Genomic DNA, 24972 nt, shown 5'->3' on the forward strand with positions numbered 1-24972 from the left:
CTCACATTTTAGCAACAATTTTAGTATATCTTCTCAAGGGACAATACTATAGAAATGAAACTTGGATTTATTTTGGAGTAGTCAATGTGCTGCTTGTATAGCAGTATAGATTTACTGTCCTCTAAAAATATCTTAACATACAGCTATTATTGTCAAAATAGCTGGCGACAAATGTGAGTACACCCTAAGTGATAACAGTTGTATGTTGTTTAACCATGCAAAGCCACATGTCCTATTCATCATGTTCATGTTTTTGTCTGCTTGACAGGACCATACAAATGTGTGTATCTTGTATTAGAGCAGTTAAAATTTGGTGCTTGAGTACAATTCTCTCATACTGATCACTGGATGTTCAATATGGCACCTCATGGCAAAGAACTCTCTGAGGATTGGAGAATTAGAATTGTTGCTCTCCACAAAGATGGCCTAGGCTATAAGAAGATCGGTAACACCATGAAACTGAGTTACAGCACAGTGGCCAGGGTCATAGAGAGAGGTTTTCCAAGACGGGTTCCACTCGGAACAGGCCAAAGAAGTGGAATCAAAGAAGTTGAGTCCTCGTGCTGTGCATCAGGTGCAGAAGCTGGCTTAAAAAACAGATGCATGAGTGCTGCCAGCATTGCTTTAGAGGTTGCAGAAATAGAAGGTCAGCTTGTCAGTGCTCAGACCATATGCCGCACACTGCAACAAGTTGGTCTGCATGACTGTCGTTCCAGAAAGAAGCCTCTTCTGAAGCTGGCTCACAAGAAAGCTCGCAAACAGTTTGCTGAAGACAACCTGTCCAAGAGCATGAATTACTGGAACCATGTCCTGTGGTCTGATGAAACTAAGATAAACTTGTTTGGCTCAGATGGTGTCCAGCATGTGTGGCGATGGCCTGTTGAGGAGTACCAAGAAAATTGTGTCTCGCCTATAGTCAAGCATGGTGGTGGTGGTAGCATCATAGTCTGAGGCTGCATGAGTGCTGCTGGTACTGGGGAGCTCTGCTTCATTGAGGGAAACATGGATTCCAACATGTACTGTGACATTCTGAAGCAGAACATGATGCCCTCCCTTCAGAAACTGGGCTGAACGGCATGATAATGACCCCAAACACACCGCCAAGATGACAAATGCCTTGCTGAGGAAGCTGAAGGTGAAGGTGATGGAGTGGCCAAGTATGTCTCCAGACCTGAACCCTATTGAGCACCTGTGGGACATCCTCAAGCGGAAGGTGGAGAAGCGCCATGTGTCTAACATCCAGCAGCTCCGTGATGTCATTATGGAGAAGTGGAAGAGGATCCCAGCAACAACCTGTGGAGCTCTGGTGAATTCCATGCCCAGTAGGATTGAGGCAGTGCTAAATAACAGTGGTGCTCACACAAAATATTGACACTTTGGACACAGTTTTGACATGTTCACTTAGGGTGTACTCACTTTTGTTGCCAGTTATTTAGACAATAATGGCTGTATGTTGAGCTATTTTCAGAGGACAGTAAATCTGTACTGCTATACAAGCTGCACATTGTCTACTCTATATACAATTTTCATTTCTATGGTATTGTCCCTTGAGAACATAACAAAATGGTTGCTGAAATGTGAGGGGTGTACTCACTTTTGTGAGATACTGTATATTAAAACAATTCTCTGGTGGTTATTGTTTGAGGTCATTGAATAACAGGCCTGAACTTCCCTCATAACCTTCTGTAATCACTAGGCTCTCCTTTTCAAAGGAACAAGCACCAGGCAGTGTGGGTGCTTCTGTACTTTCGAAATCCCATTCAGTGGCCCATTCATATGGAATTTAAATTACTATGGGCCCATTTAAAACTCTACCTCCTGGAGCCGCTGTGTACAAACTGATTTTCTATATAAAATAGCATGTAAAATAAACCTGTAGAAAAATAATTATGCATTTTATGGTTTACCTGTGAAGTATTAATTAAAAAAAAAAAGACTAACTACTCAAGTTTAATTTTAAGTGCTGATGCTAACGTTTTTGTAGCATTTATATTTTAGCTTTTAGCTTCTAAAAAAATGTGAAGTGTCCTGATGAGTAAAGCCTAATCACGGATTGGATGATATATGTACATAGTGAACCTCCAGGTGCAAAGCTGCAGTTTAACAATACAGTATTATACCGCATTTTCAAAAACCTTTTAACAACCTCTCTGCTTCTAACAATAATCAGCCACAGTAAGTCTGTGACAGGGCCATGGCTCTCTCTCCTTCCTCATAAAGCTTTGGTACAGGGCTATGATATTTGTGTGTGGCCTATTTTGAATGAATCGTGTACCATACAGGTTTAAAGGAACCATACTGCGCAATGGGAGAAGCCTGGAGCCCTTCTTAGTTAGGTTTGTAAGCTCCCTAGGATATGCTTGCGCATCTTCAGTTCATGTGAATTTTTTAACCTTTTTGAAATCATAATGCCTAGCTCAAACCTACAATGATTCGCATATAGAACTGGATTTTTTTTAGTTTTTTGTTTGTTTACTTGTTAGTTTTTATTATATAAATATTTGTTTTTTTACTAATAAATTACTATTACATTAAGTACTCTATCATTATTTTTTTTTTTAAATTGTAAATGTTAAGTCAGTATAAGTGAAAGTTCACTTATATATTTTACAGATTAGAATGTTAGATTTCTTTTATTATTTATTTATATTTAAATATTGTTTTAATATTTAAATGTTTAGTGCCATAATATTTTCAAAGTGTAAAGATTAAGTCCATATAAGTAAAAAGTCAAGTTTGTATTATTTATTTATTTTGTTGTTTTTAATATTTAAATGTTTAATACCTTCCTTCCTTCCTGTCCTTCCAAACTTCCCTCCCTCTTTCCTTCCAAACTTTCTTCCTTTCAAACTTCCTTCATATAAAGATTAAGTCTATGTAAGTGAAAGTTCAGGGTATTATTGTAGCGATTTTACAACACAGGCTAGGACAAAAACTTACTCGAGTACAAATGGATCAAAATATTTGGTCTGTATGCAGAGGACACCCTTCCTCTGTATGCACTCACTTGAATGCTTGTGTGGAGATTGCGGTTGCATTCAAGGATCCACTCCATTTTGTACCTGCCATATTGCACCATTCTAACCATTCATTACCTCATTGTTTGTCAGGACCAGGGCTGAGCTGGAGCATGAAGCAATTATTGATGGCAACCTGGCAACTGAAGCTAATCTCATCATATTGGATACGCTGGAAATAATAGTTCAGGTAATGATCTCAACTACTATCAATAACTGTCAATATTTTAACATGAGACATTTATTGTAACAATTATGGTCCCTCTATGTGCCATGCAGACCGTGTCAGTGACGGAGTCCAAAGAAAGCATTCTGGGAGGGGTTCTGAAAGTCCTGCTCCACAGCATGGCATGTAATCAAAGTGCCCTATATTTGCAACACTGCTTTGCTACACAGAGAGCTCTCGTGTCAAAGGTGAGTAAATGCTGATCAGGTTAAAGACTTTATTGTTCAGTTTAGCTCCTGCTAGTTTATGCAATTTTTATTTGGTGATTACTCTCTTGACCTTAAATGTTGTACCTTTTATTATGAAGTGCGACATAGTGTATAAGTCTTAATGTGTGTTTAGTTTCCAGAGCTGCTGTTTGAGGAGGAGACAGAGCAGTGTGCTGACCTGTGCCTGCGTCTCCTGAGGAATTGTAGCAGTAGCATTGGCACCATCAGAGCCCATGCCAGCGCCTCCCTCTACCTCCTCATGAGACAGAACTTTGAGATTGGAAATGTGAGAAACACACTCTGTCATAATCACCGTAATTATTAGTTTATTGTTTGCGCCCCCAAATTCTGTACCTCAGTCTAAATATGCCATATCTCTACTGAATTGTTTCTAGAACTTTTTTCTTTTTTTATTATAAAATTTGTTACACTGTCATTGCTTTTGTTTTTGAAAGAAGTCTTTTATGCGCACTAAGGCTGCATTTGTTTAAAAATACTGTAAAAACAGTAATATATTGAAATATTATAAATAATTGTTTTCCTTTTTAATATATTTATATAATTATAATTACATATAATTATAATTACTCCAGTCTATAATGTCACATGATCCTTCGGAAATCATTCTAATATGCTGATTTGGTGTGCTGCCTAATATTTTATTGAAACAACTTTTTCGGGATTCTTTGATGAATAGAAAGTTTAAAAAGAACAGCATTTATTTCAAATTGTAATATTATAAATGTCTTGACTGTCACTTTTAATCATCCTTGCTGAATAAGTAATGGTTCTTACTGACCCCCAATATTTATTTATTTTTATTTATTAGTCTTTTCCTGCCTGGTATCGAACCCGCAACCTTCGGGTTACAAGTCTGACTCTCTAACCATTATATGTATATATATGTATATAGATGTGTATAAATGTTATATTCATTAATATGTTATATTCATTCCTTTTTCCATTTAGTCTCTTTGTTGATAATATGTAAAGGGCTTTATCTTGTGTTTTCTTTCTCTCTCCTTCAGAACTTTGCACGAGTGAAAATGCAGGTGACCATGTCTCTTTCATCTCTGGTGGGTACATCCCAGAACTTCAATGAGGAGTTTCTGCGGCGTTCACTCAAGACCATCCTCACGTATGCAGAGGAGGACCTAGAGCTCAGAGAAACCACCTTCCCTGACCAGGTGAAGCTCACAAATCTGTTTCTGTAATCTATTTATTAGTTCTTGACACAAAGCACTGATTTTGACTTTGGTTTCAGGTTCAAGATCTGGTGTTTAACCTGCACATGATTCTATCAGACACAGTAAAAATGAAGGAACATCAAGAAGATCCAGAGATGCTTATTGATCTCATGTACAGGTACTATACATTAATATATTAGCTACATTGTCATTATTATCTAACATGGTTAATCTAGCATGGAAAATAGTTTTAAAAATAGATTTAAATGCATCAAATGTCTGTAGCCCCATCCCCCAACATCATAATATATAAAAAACATATATATTAATAACTACAAACTAACTAGTCAGTGACTACTGAGTGAGTTATTTTTAATTATTAATAAATTATTCATTACTCTTCAAAAGTTTGGGGTCAGTCAATTTTTTTTTTTGAAAGAAATGAAATATTTAAGGACACATTAAATCGATCAAAAGTGACAGTGAAGACATTTATAATGTTACAAAAGATTTCTGTTTCAAATAAATGCTGATTTATTTGCTCTTTCTGTTCAAAGAATACTGAAAAAAACGTATTGTGGTTTCTACTGCTTTCAACATTGATAAGAAATGTTTCTTGAGCAGCAAATCAGCATATTAGAATGATTTCTGAAGGATCATGTGACACTGAAGACTGGAGTAATGGCTACTGAAAATGTAACTGCATCACAAGAGCAAATTCCATTTTAAAATATATTAAAATAGAAAACAGTTATATTGTATTGTAATAATATTTCACAATATTATTGTTTTTGCTGTATTTTTGATTATAAATTAATACAGACTTGGTGAGCATAATGGACTTCTTTCAAAAACAAACAAAAGAACCTTTTGGATGGTAGTGTATAAGAAAAAAAAGTCTTGTAATTTTCTAGAGATAAATATGAAATAAAAACTAAAAATAAAGTCATGCAGTTTTTATGGAATATAGTTTCACTTGCAGAAACATGCAAAAAATCACAATTTACTCCATTATTTATCAAGACAAATGTCTCTTTTCTGTCATGTAGGATTGCTAAGGGCTACCAGACATCCCCAGACCTACGACTGACTTGGCTGCAAAATATGGCAGGGAAGCACTCAGAGAGGAATAATCATGCAGAGGCAGCCCAATGCTTAGTACACAGCGCCGCCCTGGTGGCTGAGTACCTCAGCATGCTGGAGGACCGCAAGTACCTGCCTGTGGGCTGTGTCACCTTTCAGGTTCCTGCCGCACCCTGTGACACAGATAACGATGCATCAATCTTTTACTTTTTGATTATAATATATTAATATCTATCTCACACCACAGAACATTTCCTCTAATGTACTGGAAGAATCTGCTGTGTCAGATGATGTGGTGTCCCCGGATGAGGAGGGTATCTGCTCTGGGAAGTACTTTACTGAGGCAGGCTTAGTTGGGTTGCTGGAACAAGCTGCAGCCTCCTTTTCTATGGTGAGTTATTTACTATGATGTTTAAAAGACTGATTTTGGCTATATTCCTTTTTTTTTTTTTTATTGATTCATATGTATAATATTATTTACATTCATATGTATCATATTTACATTTTGGTATAATAATAATAATGTATTATAAATTGTTTTTTAAATAAACTTTCTAATTTTTACTTAATTTTTAGTCCCACTTTATATTTAGTGTATTAACTTACTATGTACTAACATTAAAATTATTTGATACAATTCACTTATTGTGTACATGTTTTTATATTGTACTTCTATTTAGAAAATACCTGCATGTAAATACTGCTGTAATTAACTTCCGTATTTACATCAGCAATTACACTTGACCCTTCCCTTACACCTTAACCCACCATTACACCTAATCATACCACCAAACCCCTTATCTCATGCTTAAAGACACCTAATATAAAGTGTAAAGACCTATTTTTTTTCAAACACTTTGAGTTTTTACTGTGCAAAATAAAAATATTTTCAGCAGTCTAATATGCAATCATTTAACTGTATTACATCATATTGTTTTATATCGGGCATCAGCCACTCTTATCATTATTTATCTTCAGGCTGGTATGTACGAAGCAGTGAACGAAGTCTACAAAGTGCTCATCCCTATTCACGAGGCCAACAGGGATGCCAAAAAGCTAGCCACTATTCATGGTAAACTTCAGGAAGCCTTTGGCAAAATTGTGCACCAGGTAAGTGCTTAAAAAGGGAGTTTTCCTTGTTTTGGATCCTAAAATAAAGGCTCTGGTTAGCCTCTTCATGCGTGCTGTGAAGCAGTGTAAGACAACAGGACTTTGTATTTTTGCCCTAGTAGTACAAAGCAACAGTGTGCCAGATGTCTAACTTGGCAATATTTTGCTTGTGTATACACACAGACGTGATTTATGCAAGACACGTGAAAGAGATTTTACATTAACAAGACTGCATGACATGTTTATCTTTTTTACATCAGAGTGACAGTGAGGTGCTGTGAACATGGACTCTGTTTAGTGAGATTTCCTGGGCATTATGAGTAGTATTATCACTATGAATGAGAACTATAATGATAACTATATTAGACGGATGAAAATGTTCTGTTTATTATATAATCGTGCGTTGCAGTTATGTCATCTGCCTCTTCAAATGTTCAACCTCTTTCAAGTCAAATGGATCATTTTTAATTCTATGATTAGCTGTTAATGTTTTTAATCATTCAATAATTTCTTTGAAAGTGATTCTGACATTATTGTTCCTCTGTGATGTTATTGTTATAGTTGTGGTGCTATTCTCTGAGAATTTGAACTCATTAAAACATCAGTTATAGTTATCATTTGTGTGAATGGGCCTTGCTCATACTGTACATAGGGTTGATAATTTGAAAAACTAGTCTCGCACTAGTTCAGTTTGTGCGGCTGGTTGATGGGAAGTGTTATAACTTTTGTGAGCAGTCAGACTTGAAATTTACACAGGAAAATCCAACAGACATAGATTGAAAGAGGTGAACAGAATATCATAACCGAGAAACTGCATAGCAACATGCTAAAAAGCACTACATACACCTCAGCGACTGTATAGAAGATCCCTGGGAACCACCCAAAACACTTTAGCATTATGCAATGAGTAACCACTCATTTAAAAAAAAAAAAAATAAATAAATAAATAAATATATATATATATATATAATATATATATATATATATATATATATATATATATATATTATAGTTTTTATAATACGTGGTATGTAGGGATGAATAGTCATGCGTGGTGGATACAGTCTAATATGCTACCGTTCACAAGTTTGGGGTCTGTAAAAATTTATTTTTTTAATGTTTTAAAAAAAAGTCTCTTCTCATCTAGGCTGAATTTATTTGATTTAAAAAAAAAAGAGTAATGTTGTGAAACATTATGAAATAAAGGAACTGTTATCTATTTTATTACATTTCAAAATGTAATTTTATTCCTGTGAAGGCAAAGCTGAATTTTCAGCAGCCATTATTCCCATCTTCAGTGTCACATGATCCTTCAAAAATCATTCTAATATGCTGATTTGTGGCTCAAGAAACATTTCTTATCAACAGTTGAGCTGCTTAATATTTTTGTAGAAACTGGATTTTTGATGAATAGAAAGTCGAAAAGAACAGCATTTATTTTAAATAGAAAGCTTTTGTAACATTTATAAAAGCCTCACTGTCACTTTCGATCAATTTAATGAATCATTGCTGAATAAAAGTATTGTTTAAAAAACTCCTACTGTGTCCAAACTTCTGAACAGTAGTGTATGATTTTTCTGAAACAATTGTTTCCCATAATGCAGTCAGTGAGTCTGGACTTCTAAAAGGGGTGATTGTGACTTGTGTATGTTGATTTGTGCTGTATTCTCTCTGTTATACAGAGCACAGGCTGGGAGGTAGGTGCTGAACTTCATGGTTAATGCTTGGCCCATACGTGCAAGCTGTGGGCGTTTATCATGACTCTCTTTGCTTTGAATTTGACCCATTAACCTTTTTATGGACGTTTTCGTTTCTTTGTCCATCCCTCCATCTCTCTTTCCATGGGACTGCTGTCAGTGCAGTGTGGGCAGCAGCATCCCTCTTCCTCTTCTCATCTTCCTCTCTCTCTCCCCTCTCTTTCTTGAGGAGAAGCGTTGTTAACATTGTCAGATTTGACAGGCCATGCATGGGAGCCACTGTGAACACTAATGACAGATTTATTCACGAATGCCTCATTTCACTCCCTCATCCGTCTTTCTCACTCTGTTTCATCAGCACTGCCATTTATGTCTTACCATGTCTCAAAAAGCACAGGGTTCGATTTATGCGAGACATGTAGATAACCTTGAAGGATCAGTTTGCCTAGAAACGAAAATTCTGTCATCATTTTCTCAACCTCATGTCATTCTAAACCTGTATGACTTTTTTTTTTTTTGTTCCCTGGAAAATAAAAGGAGATATTCTGAGTAATATACTAGTTTCTTCATTCAATTGGAGTTGGAGCTATCAGACTTCAAATAGAACATAAAAGAACCATGAAAGAGCCAATATGCTCCATATTCCAAGTTTTCTGAGTATACAGAATAGCTTTGTGAGACAAACAAACCATGGCTTTGTCCGAAAGCTTAAAAATGCTGCCTTCGGAGGATGCATTTCAAGTTAGGAAGGCATCAAGGCACATATGAATACAATATTAGCTTCACTTCCTGTCTCTTGAGATACCTTAATCTGATTGTGTAAAGGTTAAGACAAAAAATAAAGAATGCCGTCTAAAAGTTGCGTTTGGTCAGTTTGTGTGTAAATGTATGTTTTTGACCAACATTTTCTTTTTCTGATGCCATTTCTAGTGGGAAATTGCTATTGTGATAATTAAATATTATCACCAAAGCTCTCTCTATTTTGCTGTAGATCATTAAACCGCTCTTCTGGCTCAGAATCCTGTCCGAAATCAGTTTCATGAGGTACGTTCGTGTGCCAATGCTGCATGTAAAGTCATTGCCTGAAAGGGCACCGAGGCAACAAGTTAGCTGCCGACGCTTTCAGACGCAGCCCAAATTTGATAACTTGAGAACTTGAAGAATTTTTAAAGAAGTCATGTATATTATGTGAACGGGATCATCACGAAAAACAGCCTCAAAAGAACATGTTGACATCACATATTGTTTTTGTTGCATTTGGATTGTTTGTATGACTGACTTCAGAAGATTTGGAATAGAATCACATTTTTATGACACTTTAATGGTGTTTTTCCCCCTCATTTTGGAGCTTGACAGCAACAGTCCTCATTTATTTTCATTATAGAGTGCAACAGTCGGGTTCCAGAAGTACAATCCCATTCATTTTCTCGACAGGAAAATGTAATTGTTAACAATAACCTATAAAACTTTGAAGACAAAACCTACAGTTGCAAATGGATGGCATAGTCATCAGTTCACTTTTCTTTTTTTTCTTCTTTTTTTTACTTATTTTAATAAATAATTGTGTTTAACAGCTGAATTCCTGTAATGCAATGTAATTCAACTTGTAGCTGGTTGGTTTAGTTCAGGGCTTATAATGCTTTAACAAAGACTTTTTTAATATTTAATAAGACTTTTTTTTTAAATCCCTTTGGGAAAAATAAATGGGAAAATACTTTGGGGAATCATGGTTGCTGCAAAAAGTGAGCGGGCACTGTTGTGCTTTATATGGAAAATAGCAACCAGGATTGTCTTCAAAAATTCATTTTTAGTGTTCCACTGAAGAAAAAACGTAATACAGGTTTGGAATGACATGAGGGTGGGTAAACAATGACAGAATTATCAATTTTGGGGTATCTCTTTAACAAATGAAGAACATCATTGGGACAGGGACATTCTTATAATTAGGGACAGACGCTTCTTAGAGAATATGCTATCAGAATTCATGGTATCTTGGTAAATTATGCTTCTTTTTTTTCTTCTAAAGGGACATGTCCTGGTGATCATCAGTTCAAAACATATATATATATTCATGTGCTGAAAGTGACATCCAAGTGATCTCTTTATATAAGCTTTTGTTTTAATTGCAAACTAAATCGACCCCTGAGTTCTCATTTACAATTTGTTTGTATACAAGTATTAATCTCACTGTATTGATTAATGCATGGCAGCAACTCAACAAAACATTCATATTTGCAGCATCACACCAGGAATGCACTGTCTCCTAATTGTCTATTTAATAAAGACCCTTTAGTGCACTTTTCACCGCCTGCTTTTTCCTCATTGCATGTTTTTGTTGGGTTTTAGTCTTTTTGTGTGTGTGAGTTTTTTTTCTTTTCTTTTTTTTCTCTGTAATATATTGATTTATGGAGTTTGGTAGTATTGCTGTTTGTTTTGTGTGTACATGTTTTGTTAGTCTTTCAAACTGTTTCCTGGTTTCCTGATTAAAATATGTTCTGTTCTCTCCTTTTTATTTCCCTGGTTGCTGACCCCTCCTCTTCCCACTTTAATTATTGTGTCTTGTGGTAAGTTTATAGTTTGAGGGTTTATTTCTGTAGCTTTTATGACAATCGCAATGAACCAGAGAGGGGCTGAACCATCTCAGACACCTGCTAACCAGGCCCACACGGAATCTGAACCCCAAAAACTCTACAGATTCATCCATCATTCGCACCGTTTTTTTCACATCCTTACATGTTTGTTTATACATTATTTTGGCTAATTTTAAAATGCTTACTATAGCTCTATTTAACTCATTTAGGCTTACTGATAACTTATGATTTAAAGTGTTTACAACCAGTTTGAACAGCTCTTTATAATCTGAACTAAAGAACGTAGTTATGGTGGTATTTTTATTGTTACTTCATCAGGAACGTATGATATGATATATTACACAAATTAACAGAATTATCATGGAAATTGTTCTTTTATGTCCAAAGTCCATTCAGGCGTTTTGTTCTATTGTTTTATTAGCGCAATCTGAGTATTTGATGTATGTTTGGTCTGCTTTGGTTCAGCCCTGATCTGCACCTGGTTGATACTTCACTTCCTGTGTGTAGAGCACTCAGACATGTTCCCGGCTTTGTACAAATACAAGCACGACTCTTTATTTTCTTATTGTGCGTTTATGGCCTACCCTGTTACTCAAGTACATACTAATTCTGACATTCTATTGCTATTGCCATAACTATTTCAGTCTGACGTTCTGTATTAGGCTACAGCAGCACGTTTATGTTCTCACAAGGAGCTTGCTACAATCTAAATATTCTCTTTTGTTCCAACCTTTGTCTCTTCTTCGGAGTCCAGTCGTTCACTTACTGTTTAAGGACATGAGGTTTTCTCTGGTCTTCCTCCTGTTATGTCCACCTTTGCTAATACAGTTCTCAGAGAAAGGTCCCAGTTTGTTTTGAAATGCTTCTTGCACCACTATCCAGAAGCTTGGCTCAAACTCATGTATTTTAATTAGATTTTGTGTCTGATATGGAGATGCTCACTTTCTTCTCAGCTACTACTTCCTAAAAAAAGATCAAATAAATATTAAATATCCTGTTCAAAAGTTTGAGGTTGGCAAGCTTTTTAATGTTTTTGAAAGAAGTATCTTATGCTCACCAAGACTGCGTTTATTTAATCAGAAATACAGTAAAAACAACAATTTTAAATGATTGTTTTCTATTTAACACATTTTATGTAATTCATTCCTGTGATGCAAAGCTAAGTTTTCAGCATTATTACTTCAGTCTTGTCACATGATCCTTCAGAAATCATTCTAATATGCTGATTTGGTGCTCAAGAAACATGACATAGAAATCTTTTAATAACATGACTATCTTTACTGTCACTTTTGATCAATTTAATGCATCTTTGCTGAATAAAAGCATTAATTCTTGCTGACCTCAAACTTTTGAATGGTAGTGTAAAACTGAGCAACCATATGGAGTATTTGTAAAAATAATAATAAAAAAATCATCTGTCATGACACACGACCACTTAGTAGTGAAGGTAAAAGGGATGGAAGCAAACTTTTTGCTTCTTTCTCAGAGGTTGCAAAAGATCCTCAAATATGGTAGATGTTTATATTCTAATAACAATACTGTATTAGTGTCTGTGTTTTCCTGTATTTCTCTGTTATGTTTGCATCACTATTGCCAGTGTTGTATGCAGGTTATTTATGTAAACATGTACCAGACAATGTTTACATTGCTGTTGCCACTTGATAACTTGCTGCCAAGAGGAAATGTTGTGTTTGCCTCATTGCACTTTACCTTTCTTTATGAGTGACTGTTTTAGAATATAAAGCCATACACATCAACATGAGTATCAAAAGGATTTATATTTCCATGTTATCTGGTATTTTGAAATGGTAACTTTAATTGACAACAGATTAGTAACTGACACATTTGTTTGTTTCAGGATGGAAAGCGAATGTTTGGCACCTATTTCAGAGTTGGATTTTACGGTTCTAAATTTGGTGACTTGGATGAGCAGGAGTTTGTATACAAAGAGCCAGCCATCACCAAACTAGCAGAAATCTCTCATCGACTTGAGGTATAAGACACTGTTTGCTTTGGAATTGTTTGCATGGGTGCATTTGTTTTAGTAGATGAGTGATTTTAAAAGTTATTGTCTTAATTCTGTCTTAATTCCAGAGTTTTTATGGTGAAAGGTTTGGTGAGGATCAAGTGGAAGTCATTAAAGATTCCAATCCAGTCGACAAGTGTAAATTGGATCCAAATAAGGTGCGTTTTCGTGTTGCGTTATGGTGCAAAATGTGTGCTCGGTTTTGTGATCAATAATAATTTTGTGGAAATTAAATACTTTGCGTAGAGAATAACATCCCTTTTCTCTGACGCAGGCCTTTATTCAGATCACATATGTTGAACCATATTTTGACACTTATGAAATGAAGGACCGCATCACTTACTTCGATAAGAACTACAACCTGCGCCGCTTCGTCTACTGCACGCCATTCACGCTCGATGGAAGAGCTCATGGTGACCTGCATGAACAGTTTAAACGAAAGACTATCCTCACTACTTCCCACGCTTTCCCCTACATCAAGACCCGCATCAACATCATCCACAAAGAAGAGGTAACTCAAACTCGCATGCTTTGTGAAAGCTTCTATAGGGATCCATGCTAGACTGAAATTATATGAAAACTATTGAGATCATTTGAATAGCTTAGAATAAGAGTAAAGTACTTATTCATTTAGTACCATCATATCAAAGGCCTGGTATCATCTGATTCTGATTATTTATTTTATTCAGTTATTTTAATATTATTTATATACTACTATAGTATTTATTTTGAATGAATTTAACTTTTTATTTTTATATTATTAGTTTTTAATATTTCTATTTAGCTTTGTTTTTTTAGTCATTTTAGTACTTTAGTACAACTTATTTTTTCAGTTGTAAGTTCAGTAAGTTTATCTAAAATATATATATATATATATATATTATTTCAGCTTTATTTCAATTAACGAAAACCGTTTTTAATAATTTCTGTTAACAATAACAATGGATGCCACAGTATTATTTGTAAGGTTAAAAGTACACTATGTAACTTTTGGCCCTCTTGCGGTTAAAAAACAAAACTGCATGCATTTTGTGGAAGAACGTTGTTTTGGTTGTGGTTTGGCTCTGTGTGACTGTGTGAGTGACTATACCCATTAATAGTCATGGTACTTCCTTGAAAATAAATTCCAGCACAGCCGTAATGAAATGGCCGTTTACAATAGTTAATGCTTTACAATGAACTCTGTTAGACAGCTACGTATGGCAATTTATCTGTTCAATACAAAAATCTCACCTGTTTAGTAATAAAAACGCCATCTCTTCGTCGCTTTTACAAAATTTCAAATCCCTCAGTTCTCGCCATCTCTGAAAAGCCAAGCCAATGTTGATTCTTGTTTTATTATGACTTACGAGTTCTGTCACGTTCTCTTTACAAGCAGACTTTTATCTGTTCAGCGTTTCTTTTTTTTCTTCCTTTTTTAAATGGATGATTTCTTGGATGTTTGAGATTTAGCGTGCTCCATGTCAACCTTTCTTACTCGTTGTGACAACTAACCTATGCCATTCCCACGCCATACATGAAAAACCATCTTGTCAGGTCTAAAATATAAACGCTTATAACTGGCTTACCATAGTTTGATGATGTATTGACTCATTATTTAATTTTTTTTAATTTTGAAAAAAAAAAAAAAAAAAAAAAAAAAGTTACATAGTTTTGATGTAAATTTCAATACATATTTGCTTATAATAATGTTTGCTTTTCAGATCATCTCCACGCCCATTGAAGTAGCCATTGAGGACATGCAGAAAAAGACACAGGAGCTGGCCTTTGCCACTCATCAGGACCCATCTGATGCCAAAATGCTGCAGATGGTTCTGCAGGGGTCTGTTGGCACCACTGTTAACCAGGTGACTCCTTGAGCCTATTCACTTAATAATACATAACCAATATCACTGTCATTATCTTCTGGATTAATATATTGCATTGCCATGTAGTAGTGCTATTTATTTGATGAATGTAGTTACTTAAATACTTCAAGAATGAAAGACTTCAGATCTCATTTTATTTGATATTTATATTATTTGTTTGGAACCTGATGGACATGAACTAAAACATTATTCACAACAAATTAATTAATAATAATAATAATAGTTTTTCAGTTGTTTTTGTCTATTACTGCACAGCCAAGTATCAGTGCAAACTGTGTGATGGCCAGTGGTCAAGGGAGTAAATCATTTCTAATCATGTTTCTAATCAATGCATGTTTTGTATTTCTCTTCAGGGCCCTCTCGAGGTGGCCCAGGTGTTTCTGTCCGAGATCCCAAGCGATCCTAAACTGTACAGACACCATAATAAACTACGACTGTGCTTCAAAGACTTCACCAAGAGGTTTGATTCCATATGCTCAAACACTACATTTTCACGGACTGCAGTAGTCCAACTACTGACCCAAGTATTCCAATATAATGAAGACATGTATACACTTTGATTGAACCTTTTGTATCACATCAATCAAGAAATACAGCATAATATGTAAATGGGATGATGTTTACATAGTATACTATAGACGATGCCATTAAATTGAACTATTATCCTAAAAATAGCTGGATAATTGCAGTCCACGTATGGTTATATGGATGATGAAATAAGACAAATATGTTATTTTAATTGTTAAATGGTAATAATAGAATAATAGAACTTGCCTACATTCAATAACCTCCCCAGGTGTGAAGATGCCCTTCGCAAAAATAAGAGTCTGATTGGTCCAGACCAGAAAGAGTATCAGAGGGAGCTAGAGAGGAACTACCACAGACTGAAAGAAGCTCTGCAGCCTCTCATTAACAGGAAGATCCCACAACTCTACAAACCTGTGTTACAGGTCAACTCACACAGGTCAGACAATAAAAATGATGTCAAAAGTATATTTCACCTTGATAAACTAGCTTACTGCAGAAACTTGGTTTACCAAACTATGTTGTTTGAATGAATGAATAATGGTGGGGGCTGCCCATTGCAGCTAGCACCTTTTAAGCCTTAATATTTTATCAATGGGCCATTAATTATTTAGTAAATACACCAAATCAAAGGGTTCACTGTACAGCTCATAACATTAGTTCAGAGTTTCTTTCATATGAAAGCAAAAATGTCATCATTTTTGCTGAATGAATATGAATTCAGTCATTGTGATTCAAAATCAAATTACAATCAGGAAATGGACACTCATACCCAGTTATATTTAGTGAAATGTAAAGGTGTATCTATCTTCAGGCCACATACTCATAATGGATGACACATGATTGTCCAGAAAGCTGGGTGGTGGGTGTTTTGGATGCATTTAACCTCTTTTTTCCCTCGCTTTAACAAGCAGCAAAAGGACGGCTTGACAAGGTAGCCAAGTTGTTTGAAAGGATGTTTTTTTTTAAACAACTTTGTTGACCATTAATTTGACTTTTGATTCCTCAGGAACATTTTTTACTCTTCTTCTTTCATAACATTATACTTTTCTTTTTCTTTCAGAGACTCTTTTAGCAGAATGAGCCTTCGCAAGCTAGACATGTGAAGACCTGAAGAAATAAAAAACAAAACAAAAATGCAATTTTATTTATTTGTATATATCAAACTTCCTCACCACATCAGTGTTTCTGCCATAAAGTAAAAAAAAAAAAAAAAAAAAGATAAGTGTTAAGACGTTTGGTACATCATTCCAATTTTGTATTAGTTTACAGACTGGCCTGTTACATGATTATAAGAACTGATGGTGAATTAACATACAATGTGTCAAACCTATATTCAATTACTGTGTGCACTTTTTTTAATTTAATTTTTTTTTTTTTTTTTACTTCATCCCTGTGTATTTTTAATAGTCACGGTACAACTTAAGAGTTTATTTAATCCTTATGGAAAAAGCAAAAAAGTGATTTTTTTTCAGCATTATGTAGTTTTATGTACCTTTTGTTTACTTTAAATATTTTACTAAATAAACAACTCTAATAGTCATTCCAGTGTGGTGTTAAAGAAACTGCACCAAAAGACATTTTTATATGCTGGTGTTTTAATGTGGTAAATGAGAATCTACATAACCAGTAATAGAAAATATTTTCATTTCCCCTCCCTCCTCAAATATACAACAGAATGCCATATAGTAATAGAGATTCTCCATGAATTGTTTTATTTATTGCTCATAGAGATCTAACTGTAATGGCAGGGCCTGCTCACAACATGGAAAAAGGAGAAAAGCTTCTTAGACTGGACTGAGGTATGGCTGAAAAACTAGAAAAATAGGTCACTTTATACCTCTGGTCATTTATAGGCAATTAATACACTCTGTACTTTCAAGACCAACTACCAAACTAAATTTGATTCTCTGTGTGCAAATAGTCAAATACTAGATCATAACTGCAGCAGGGAACAAAACATTGCCTGTGCCTTCTAGTATCAAAAATTAGGAGACTGTGTGAAATCTACTTTGGATTTGTAAGCTATTAATAATACCCTCTAAAACAGGGATGTCAAAATGTGAATTCATACTTGAGACAAAACCCAAAAAAAGCAAGAATAATTGAACTCTTAAAAAAATATAAAATATCAGTGCACAAGAAAATCATTTTTGTGCCATCCATTACAGCTTCTAGGGAATGTTTGAAAGTATAGGAAAACTGTCACATGCACTACTATAAGTGCCAAGGTGCGTTTGCATGAGGGTTACTGAAGAGCAAATGACACAGACTCACTGAACAAGAGAAAAGAGCAAAGTACAAAAACAGTAAGAGAGGAGGAAAAGTGGCAACAAATGTCATGGCCTTGAAAGTTTTACATCAGCTTTCCACTGACACTTGTTACACAAACGTATGTATAAACTATTAACACATCCTGACTTGCTTTTCCATTTACCTGCAGACGTATTTTCATAGTCCATATCTTAACAGTAAAACTTATAAACTGTGAGGAATTCCCATATCCAATCACCTATTTTTACTGAGAGACTCTCTTGTAGAAGAGCAGGTAGGGCGTAGAGGTGGAGCACGTCTCAGGAGAACAGGCTCGGAGGAAGTCCTCTTCTTCAAAGAGTCTTACTTCGGAGTCATCAAACAGCATCCACTTTCCCTCAAAGTCCAAAAGGTTTCGCAGAGCGAGGTCAAAACTCACCGGGGTCTCGTCGCCCATAGCATCAGCTCCCTCTTCCTCAGTCTCTTTCTTCACAGCGTTCTGAAGCTGAGCACTGCTGGCACGACTGGCCAAGCTGGAAGCCTTCTCTGGATTGGTTTGCTTGCTGTTGCTGAGCTCATAACTGGTGACACTCCTCTGTCCCCCTAAAAGCCCAACACCCTCGGAGCACCTCTTTCCTCCTGCTTTGCTGGACATGCTTGTTGCGCTGGCTCTGGCCACATTGCGCCCCCTGCCGGGCAAGCTGAAAGACACCTCACCGTCATCGTAATCTGTTTGAGGGGCCTCCTCTTTCTTCTGTTTCATGTCTTCCACTCGGTCTCGATCTTGCTCTTCATCCTGAGACTGAGGCCTGAGACTGGTTTGATGGAGATCCATCATGCGGATGTAAGTGGTGTAGTGACCGCTGCTGATGGTCACTCCGCTGTGCATGACCACGGCGAAGAGCTCGTAGTGATGGCTCTGGTCTGGAGAATCAGGCTGAGTGCACCACTCGTGCAGTGAAAGTTTGAGAGGGGTCTGCAGAGGTGTGTTCACCTTGGAAAGGCCAGCATAAGGGTCCATCCTGTTAAAGAGTGAAGAATTAATTTGATCGTGCCAACTGCTCAATGTACATTGATGATAACTTTAACAAGACTGAATAAAATGTTTTTAAGTGTCTACTTCTGACCTTTTTTTTTTTTTTTTTTTTTTTGCTGTGCGTGACAAAAAAGGGCAATAAAATTTTATATAAGCAAGCCTTAAAGGTATAGTTCACCCAAAAATGAAAATTATCTCATGATTTACTCTCCCTCAAGCCATCTTAGGTATATATGACTATCTTCTTTCAGACGAACACAATCAGAGATATATTTAAAAATATCCTGGCTCTTCCAAGCTTTATGGTAGTGAATCGGGGGCCTGATTTTGAAGCAAAAAAAAAAAAGTGCATCCATCCATCATAAAAGTACTCCACACGGCTTCCGAGGAGTTAATAAAGGCCTTCTGAAGTGAAATGTTTCTATAAATTTTTTTTAAAAGTTTTTATAAAATTAAAAATCCATATTTAAAACATTGACTAATGTCTAGCTTCCGGCAAACTGCCATACACGTTAATTTACGGTGAACGAGTAACCCCTGACCCGACACATGACGTATTTTTTTTAAAATATATCTCTGATTTTATTCATCTGAAGAAGAAAGTCATATACACATATTGGATGGCTTGAGGGTGAATAAATCATGGGGTAATTTTCAATTTTGGGTGAACCATCCCTTTAAGGGCAAGGTGACAATTTTTGAATGCCTGAGTCCTAATGTTTAGTTGTTTTTTCTGCTGAAATAGCAACAAAAAAGTTGAAATTGGAAAAATAATTTAGAATTTTTTTGTCCGTTTTTGGTTTTGTAACAAAAGAGAGAGAGAGAAAAAAAAAAAATGCAGTAAAGAGATTCATGGGAGCACTTCACTGTTCCCTTCAGGGCTTCAGTGGTTGAAAGATACGAACTAAGCTCTAAAATCAACACAGGATACATACTCTGAGCCATTTGCAGCAAAGCATTTCAGGTGGATTGTTATGACTTCTGGTGTTTTGTCAAACAGAAGACTTCTCTCGGCTTCGGTGTAGTGATGACAGGTCTCACAGAAATATTTATCTTGACCCACTATCCGCTCAACAGATGCAAATTGAGATATGGCCCACTTTAGTGTTTTCAGCTCAGGCTTGGGATCTGGAGAAACTGAAAAGGAAGGATACAGTTATGAAAATATGAAATGTTTTAACCAGCATCAGAGAGTGTTGACTGATGGACACAAACACAGATGGATTTAAATACTTTCAGTGTACTCACTCTCAGAACTGGAGTCAGAGGAGCTGGTCTCATCCTCTTGCACAGGTACACTGATATCTTGAAAGTCCTCTCTCCTCTCTGTGAAACATTCACATTCCAGGCAGCGTGTCCGCAGCACCAGCTGACCCTGGAACATCCACTTCAGCACATCCAGGCCTGATTGCTCTAAATATACAAGGCAATGTTTGTAGTTACTGATCACAAATTATTTTTACAAAAAGTGATTTCACTGCAGCTATTCAAAACATTTTTATAATTTCTGTTTATACCAGAATTTTTTCTCAACAAATGTCCAGCTCAAATGTACATATGATTAATTTGTTGAATAGGCCAGATTTTCTGTTTTCAAATAATATGTAAAATAAATATTTAAATGTTGTGATTTTTGTACATCATCTTTGCCATCCATTATTGTATAATAAAAAATACCGGATAGGAGATAGCATTTAATCAACATTTTGACTAAGATATCTACCTTCATTCTTTCCCAGACTTTGTTTAACTTCTTGAGTTCTGCTCTCATTCTCAGATGCATCCTTTTCCTCCTTCTCTTGAGCACTACAATCTGATTTCTCCTTGGTTTCCCCTCTTCCTCCTACATGTGAAGTAATTCGTCCCATGCTGCGGAACTTCGAGAAGATACTAGGCTGCTTCCCAGATGGTTTCAACCAGCCCAGCTTCCCTCTCCTTGTCCTCTTTCCCACCTCTTTGGGAGGACTATCGTTCTTCTCTTCCTCGGTGGTGCTCCCTCTGTCCTTCTCTTGCTCTTTTTCCTCTCGTTCTTCTGCTCCATTCCGGTGGTTAGTATCTGAACTCTCTGTGGTTATGTCACCGGAGGACTTGCGTTTAGAGCGGGTCATAGGCATGTTTTCCTCATTTTTCTTTGACTTGCTTTGAGATTTTGGCTTCTTCTTGGCGTTGCCTGCTTCTGTGTCGCTCTTTCTCTTTCCACTCAGCTGGCCGTCAGAGCTCCCATCATCCTCGTGGGTAGTCTCCCCCGTTCCATTGCTCATTGCGCTGTCCTTCTGGTTGTCTGTTTGCTCTTTTTTGATAGTGTCACATGCCTCCTGGATACTTGCAAGGATGCACTGCAGTACCTCCTGTGCATCATGTTGTAAGTAACCCTCATACATTGGATTGAGCTGCCTGAAGAAGAGAAATTGAACAGGTTTGTTTGGAAACTCATTAAAGCCAAGGTGACAGTGGTAAGAAAAACTCAGTGAGAGGTTTAAATGTCTTTTCAATGTTGTTAAACGACACTGGCCCACAGGATTACCTGAGCGTGTTAAGCAGCTTGCGGGGTGGTGTGGCAAGCTCTCCGTCACTGTATTTTTCAGGGTTAAGGAGGAAGCTGGATTGCAGCTGTTCCACAGAGGAGATGAGGCTGTGAAAACTGCCCAGAAGCTCCATGGGAACAGGTAGGGTGTTGTCTCCAGAGTCCCCCTGGTAACATAAAACATGAAAGGTTTGATGCAATCGATCATAGACAAGGCAGCAATATTAATATGATACAATATTCTGTACATTTACCCAAATTATTCAATTACCAGATGACAAATTTAGATTTTTTTTTTCTAAATTAAATCTATTTGTACTGATATTTATTTATGCACAAGCAATGCAAAGTAAAATGTCTCTTGAATAGGGCTGGGTATCGAATTCGATACTTTTTAGGTACCGACCGAATTGCCTTGATACTATAGAGTATCGAAAAGTGTCTTGTCATTCGGTACCAAATTTCGATACCTCCAAACGGAGCCAGGGAGAGGGGCGCGGAGAATGCTGTCGCTATCTCGTTGAGCAATGTAATAACGTTGCTCTACATTGTTATTTATATCTAAATATAGTAGTCAACATTTGAAGTGGATCAAAACCTTTCATCAAAGTTGTCCTAAAACCTTCTTCTTAGGACAACTCAGTTCTTAGGACAACTTTGATTAACTATTTTTATCCACTTCAAATGTTGACTACTGTATATAAAACTATGCGCGCGAGAGAGACCCTGAGTGCGAGAGAGCGAGTGAATCAACGATTTCATTTTATCTCCAAAAAGGACGTGTGAAAGTACCGGCTGTTTATGCGAGCAGCCGGTTTACTACTGTCACTCCAGATACTGTGAAGAGCAAAACAGAAGTGCCGCACTGCCTGCACAAACAGCAGGCGAGCAATGTTTTTCAGACTAGTTATGGACAGGTACAACACACAGCAAAGTTACATCAGCGTCGTTCCTAAAGTCTATGGAAACACATGGCCGGTTCGTGATGGGTCTAAAATATATATATATATATTTAGACCCATCACGAACCGGTTGTGATAGATAGATAGATAGATAGATAGATAGATAGATAATCCGCGGGTCAGGCCAAGTAATAAAAAATAACATTCCAATTAATTGCGGGTGGATGAGTGATAAATCATTAATGTGTTGATTTAAATAAAGACACGGAACTCTCATATCACGGAAAGACGCAACGAACATGCGTCACTCTTTTACTTTCGTTTTCAACTGAACATTTCTCTTTAGAGAAAACCAATCAAGGAAAGCATGTGCCTAGAGCACCTCCTAGTGGTCATTATATAAAACATATATATATATATATATATATATATATATATATATACATATATATACACATATATACACATACATACACACATATATATATATATATATATATATATATATATATAATTACATATCCAACAATGATGTAAGCAAAATATAAACAAAATATAAGTTTGAAGGGAGTAAAGCCTGTGTTTTGGAGCTCTTTATTTTGAACTCTCAAAGTGCACCATATTAATGAATTTATCATTAAATTGTACAAAATATTTTCTATATATATTGTTAATAATATATTTTTTTTTTTGAAGAAGAAGAAGAATAGCTGTGTGATTTAAAGATCTGCAGTGAGCCTCACATACTGACTTGAAACTGTTCATTTTGCATCGAAAACTATTTGAACTTTATTAAAACTATTTGGACTGAGGTAACATTTGGTAATGTAATCTTGTTAAAACAGATTTTATAAAATTGGTATCGAAAAAGGTATCATTCAGGAATCGGTATCGAAGTCAAGGTATCGATATTGAAATATTTGAACGATACCCAGCTCTACTCTTGAAAGATGAAATTTGAGACCAACCTCATTTTTGGCACCATCTTCTTGCTGTTTGTCTTTCAGCTTTGCCAAATGACACAAAGATTTGATGGCCTCTTTAAAACCGGGACAGTAATATAAGACCTGAAATTTTTAAGAAGGGTGAACTGATTAATTAGATCCAAACTACTATAACAACATTAATATGCAGATATTTAAGGCAAAACCATCAATTTTGAGATTTCGGGCTATTTTGCTTTCATGACATATCTTCTTTTAGACTGGTGAAAACATCCAACATACACATTTAAGCATTTATTTTATTACACTTTATCTACATGCATCTGTTTCAATTTCAAAACAATTATATTTATTTTAAATGCTGTTTTCTCAAAATACAGTAGCATTATTAATATAATTCACCTGATTTATGTAACATTTATATTATTTTATTTCTAAAAACAAAATGAAATAATTTTGAACCTGGTTTTATCTAATGTTCAGATTTCTGTTCTGGAAATATATGGAAATGTATGCAAATGCATGCATATTTAATTAGATAATGGTTCATTTGCATATTTAAACATTTCAGAAAACATAATACAAAACAATTGTCTTATTGTACTGTGATTAATCAACATGTAAAAGTATGGCGACCTATTAGTTATTTTTTTACCCTATTCATCTGTGGTATCTTGCCTTAAGAACAGTGTTATGAATAAAACAGATTAGTAAGTAAGCTGAACAGCATACCTGAAGGATGCTGTTCAGATAGCAGGTGTTCCCCAAATTATTAAGCCCTACAAAGGGCACCAGGCTTTCATGCTTCTCACAAGTAAGAGGAGATGAAGGGCAAGGCATTGGCACAACCTGATCATGACTTAAGGGGGAAAGTGGGAACAGTTAGGGAAAATAATATGGTATTTCTTTAACATAATCTGTATTTGATAGCACTGAAACAACATGCCATACTTAGTAGTCTCTTCTGGTTCAGCGGTACTGTTGTCTTCTGCTGGGGCCTCTGAGAAGTCCAAGGCTCGTTTGGTGTCCTTCTTCTGGAAGAACTTCAGAGAGAGTTTGCTTTTCTTCACAGGACTGCCCGCTGCAGCCACCACTCCACCTTCACTATGCAGCCCGGGCATTTTAACCAGTCACTAAAGAAGATAAGAGAGAAACTAAAGCGAATGTCAAAAACGAAACGCACTCACTAAAAATGTTCAAGATAAGCCACGAACCGCGTGAGAACCTTTGGATCAGATGTGCCCTAGAAAGTACTAGAAGCATGTTTTGCTACGAATATTACTTCAACTATCAACCTTTTATTTATATATAGAATCGTTTAATATTCGCGTCATATTGTCACATAGACTCGTAGTTTGATCATTATTAATTCATATATATGAAGACGCATATAACGTTATAGCAGTGTGGCTAACTGAGTAGCCGCCCAGCCCACACAACATGCACGTTTCATTTTTTCAAGAGTACTTTAGAATTACGTAACAAGAAATAAAACTACATTTAATGGTCTTACCTAATGAGTCGTATTATTCATGCGTTACATTTTCGCAAAAAACAATCCAAATTACGCAGTTCCGTTTTAAATATAAACAACTTGACAAGCGCGCCTTCTGTAGAACTTGGCGCTTTTTCCACGACTGAGACTCCCCTGCTACTGCCTGAACAAAAGGAGATGGTCGAAAAAATTGTGTGAGATTAAAGAATGAGCGCCGCGCAAATTTTACGATTTAAGTATTTTTATTTGTGAAAAAATATATGTATTTTTCAAAACCAT

At 36.0% G+C, this 24972-nt stretch overlaps 2 protein-coding genes across 24 annotated transcripts in view; one reads left to right on the plus strand and one right to left on the minus strand.

The window, feature by feature from the left end:
• The window catches only part of dock7 (dedicator of cytokinesis 7), a 51677-nt gene extending 34595 nt beyond the window's left edge, over positions 1-17082 (plus strand). For 8 of the 21 annotated variants that reach the window (XM_051898291.1, XM_051898295.1, XM_051898293.1 and 5 more), the window contains 17 exons: positions 2283-2336; positions 3111-3207; positions 3297-3431; positions 3586-3738; positions 4481-4639; positions 4717-4817; positions 5689-5881; positions 5970-6113; positions 6701-6832; positions 8515-8529; positions 12988-13113; positions 13215-13304; positions 13421-13657; positions 14850-14993; positions 15368-15474; positions 15811-15978; positions 16603-17082. In XM_051898291.1, coding sequence (XP_051754251.1) covers positions 2283-2336; positions 3111-3207; positions 3297-3431; positions 3586-3738; positions 4481-4639; positions 4717-4817; positions 5689-5881; positions 5970-6113; positions 6701-6832; positions 8515-8529; positions 12988-13113; positions 13215-13304; positions 13421-13657; positions 14850-14993; positions 15368-15474; positions 15811-15978; positions 16603-16645 — 2098 coding nt within the window. In that variant the 3' untranslated portion in view covers positions 16646-17082. Of the gene's footprint in view, positions 1-2282; positions 2337-3110; positions 3208-3296; positions 3432-3585; positions 3739-4480; positions 4640-4716; positions 4818-5688; positions 5882-5969; positions 6114-6700; positions 6833-7092; positions 7760-8514; positions 8530-12978; positions 13114-13214; positions 13305-13420; positions 13658-14849; positions 14994-15367; positions 15475-15810; positions 15979-16453; positions 16474-16602 lie in introns of those variants that run through there. The other 13 variants (XM_051898298.1, XM_051898300.1, XM_051898303.1 and 10 more) reach the window with 5 other exon arrangements.
• A 33-nt stretch (positions 17083-17115) lies between these two features.
• Positions 17116-24864, minus strand: usp1 (ubiquitin specific peptidase 1). Of its 3 annotated transcripts, none has more exons than XM_051898316.1 (9): positions 24712-24864; positions 24150-24331; positions 23931-24057; positions 23223-23321; positions 21353-21519; positions 20552-21222; positions 20077-20241; positions 19764-19965; positions 17116-18814 (listed from the first exon to the last, which is right to left on the minus strand). In XM_051898316.1, exons 2-9 carry the CDS (start codon positions 24317-24319, stop codon positions 18058-18060), a joined length of 2358 nt encoding a protein of 785 aa, XP_051754276.1. In that variant the 5' UTR covers positions 24320-24331; positions 24712-24864; the 3' UTR covers positions 17116-18057. The 3 variants fall into 3 exon arrangements, with proteins under 3 accessions (XP_051754276.1, XP_051754277.1, XP_051754278.1); XM_051898317.1 differs by having other exon boundaries at positions 24150-24352; positions 24712-24829; XM_051898318.1 differs by lacking the exon at positions 24712-24864 and adding an exon at positions 24413-24672.
• Positions 24865-24972: the final 108 nt, after the last annotated feature.

Source organism: Ctenopharyngodon idella, chromosome 6 (assembly GCF_019924925.1).
Source record: "Ctenopharyngodon idella isolate HZGC_01 chromosome 6, HZGC01, whole genome shotgun sequence".
Taxonomy (NCBI): Eukaryota; Metazoa; Chordata; class Actinopteri; order Cypriniformes; family Xenocyprididae; genus Ctenopharyngodon; species Ctenopharyngodon idella.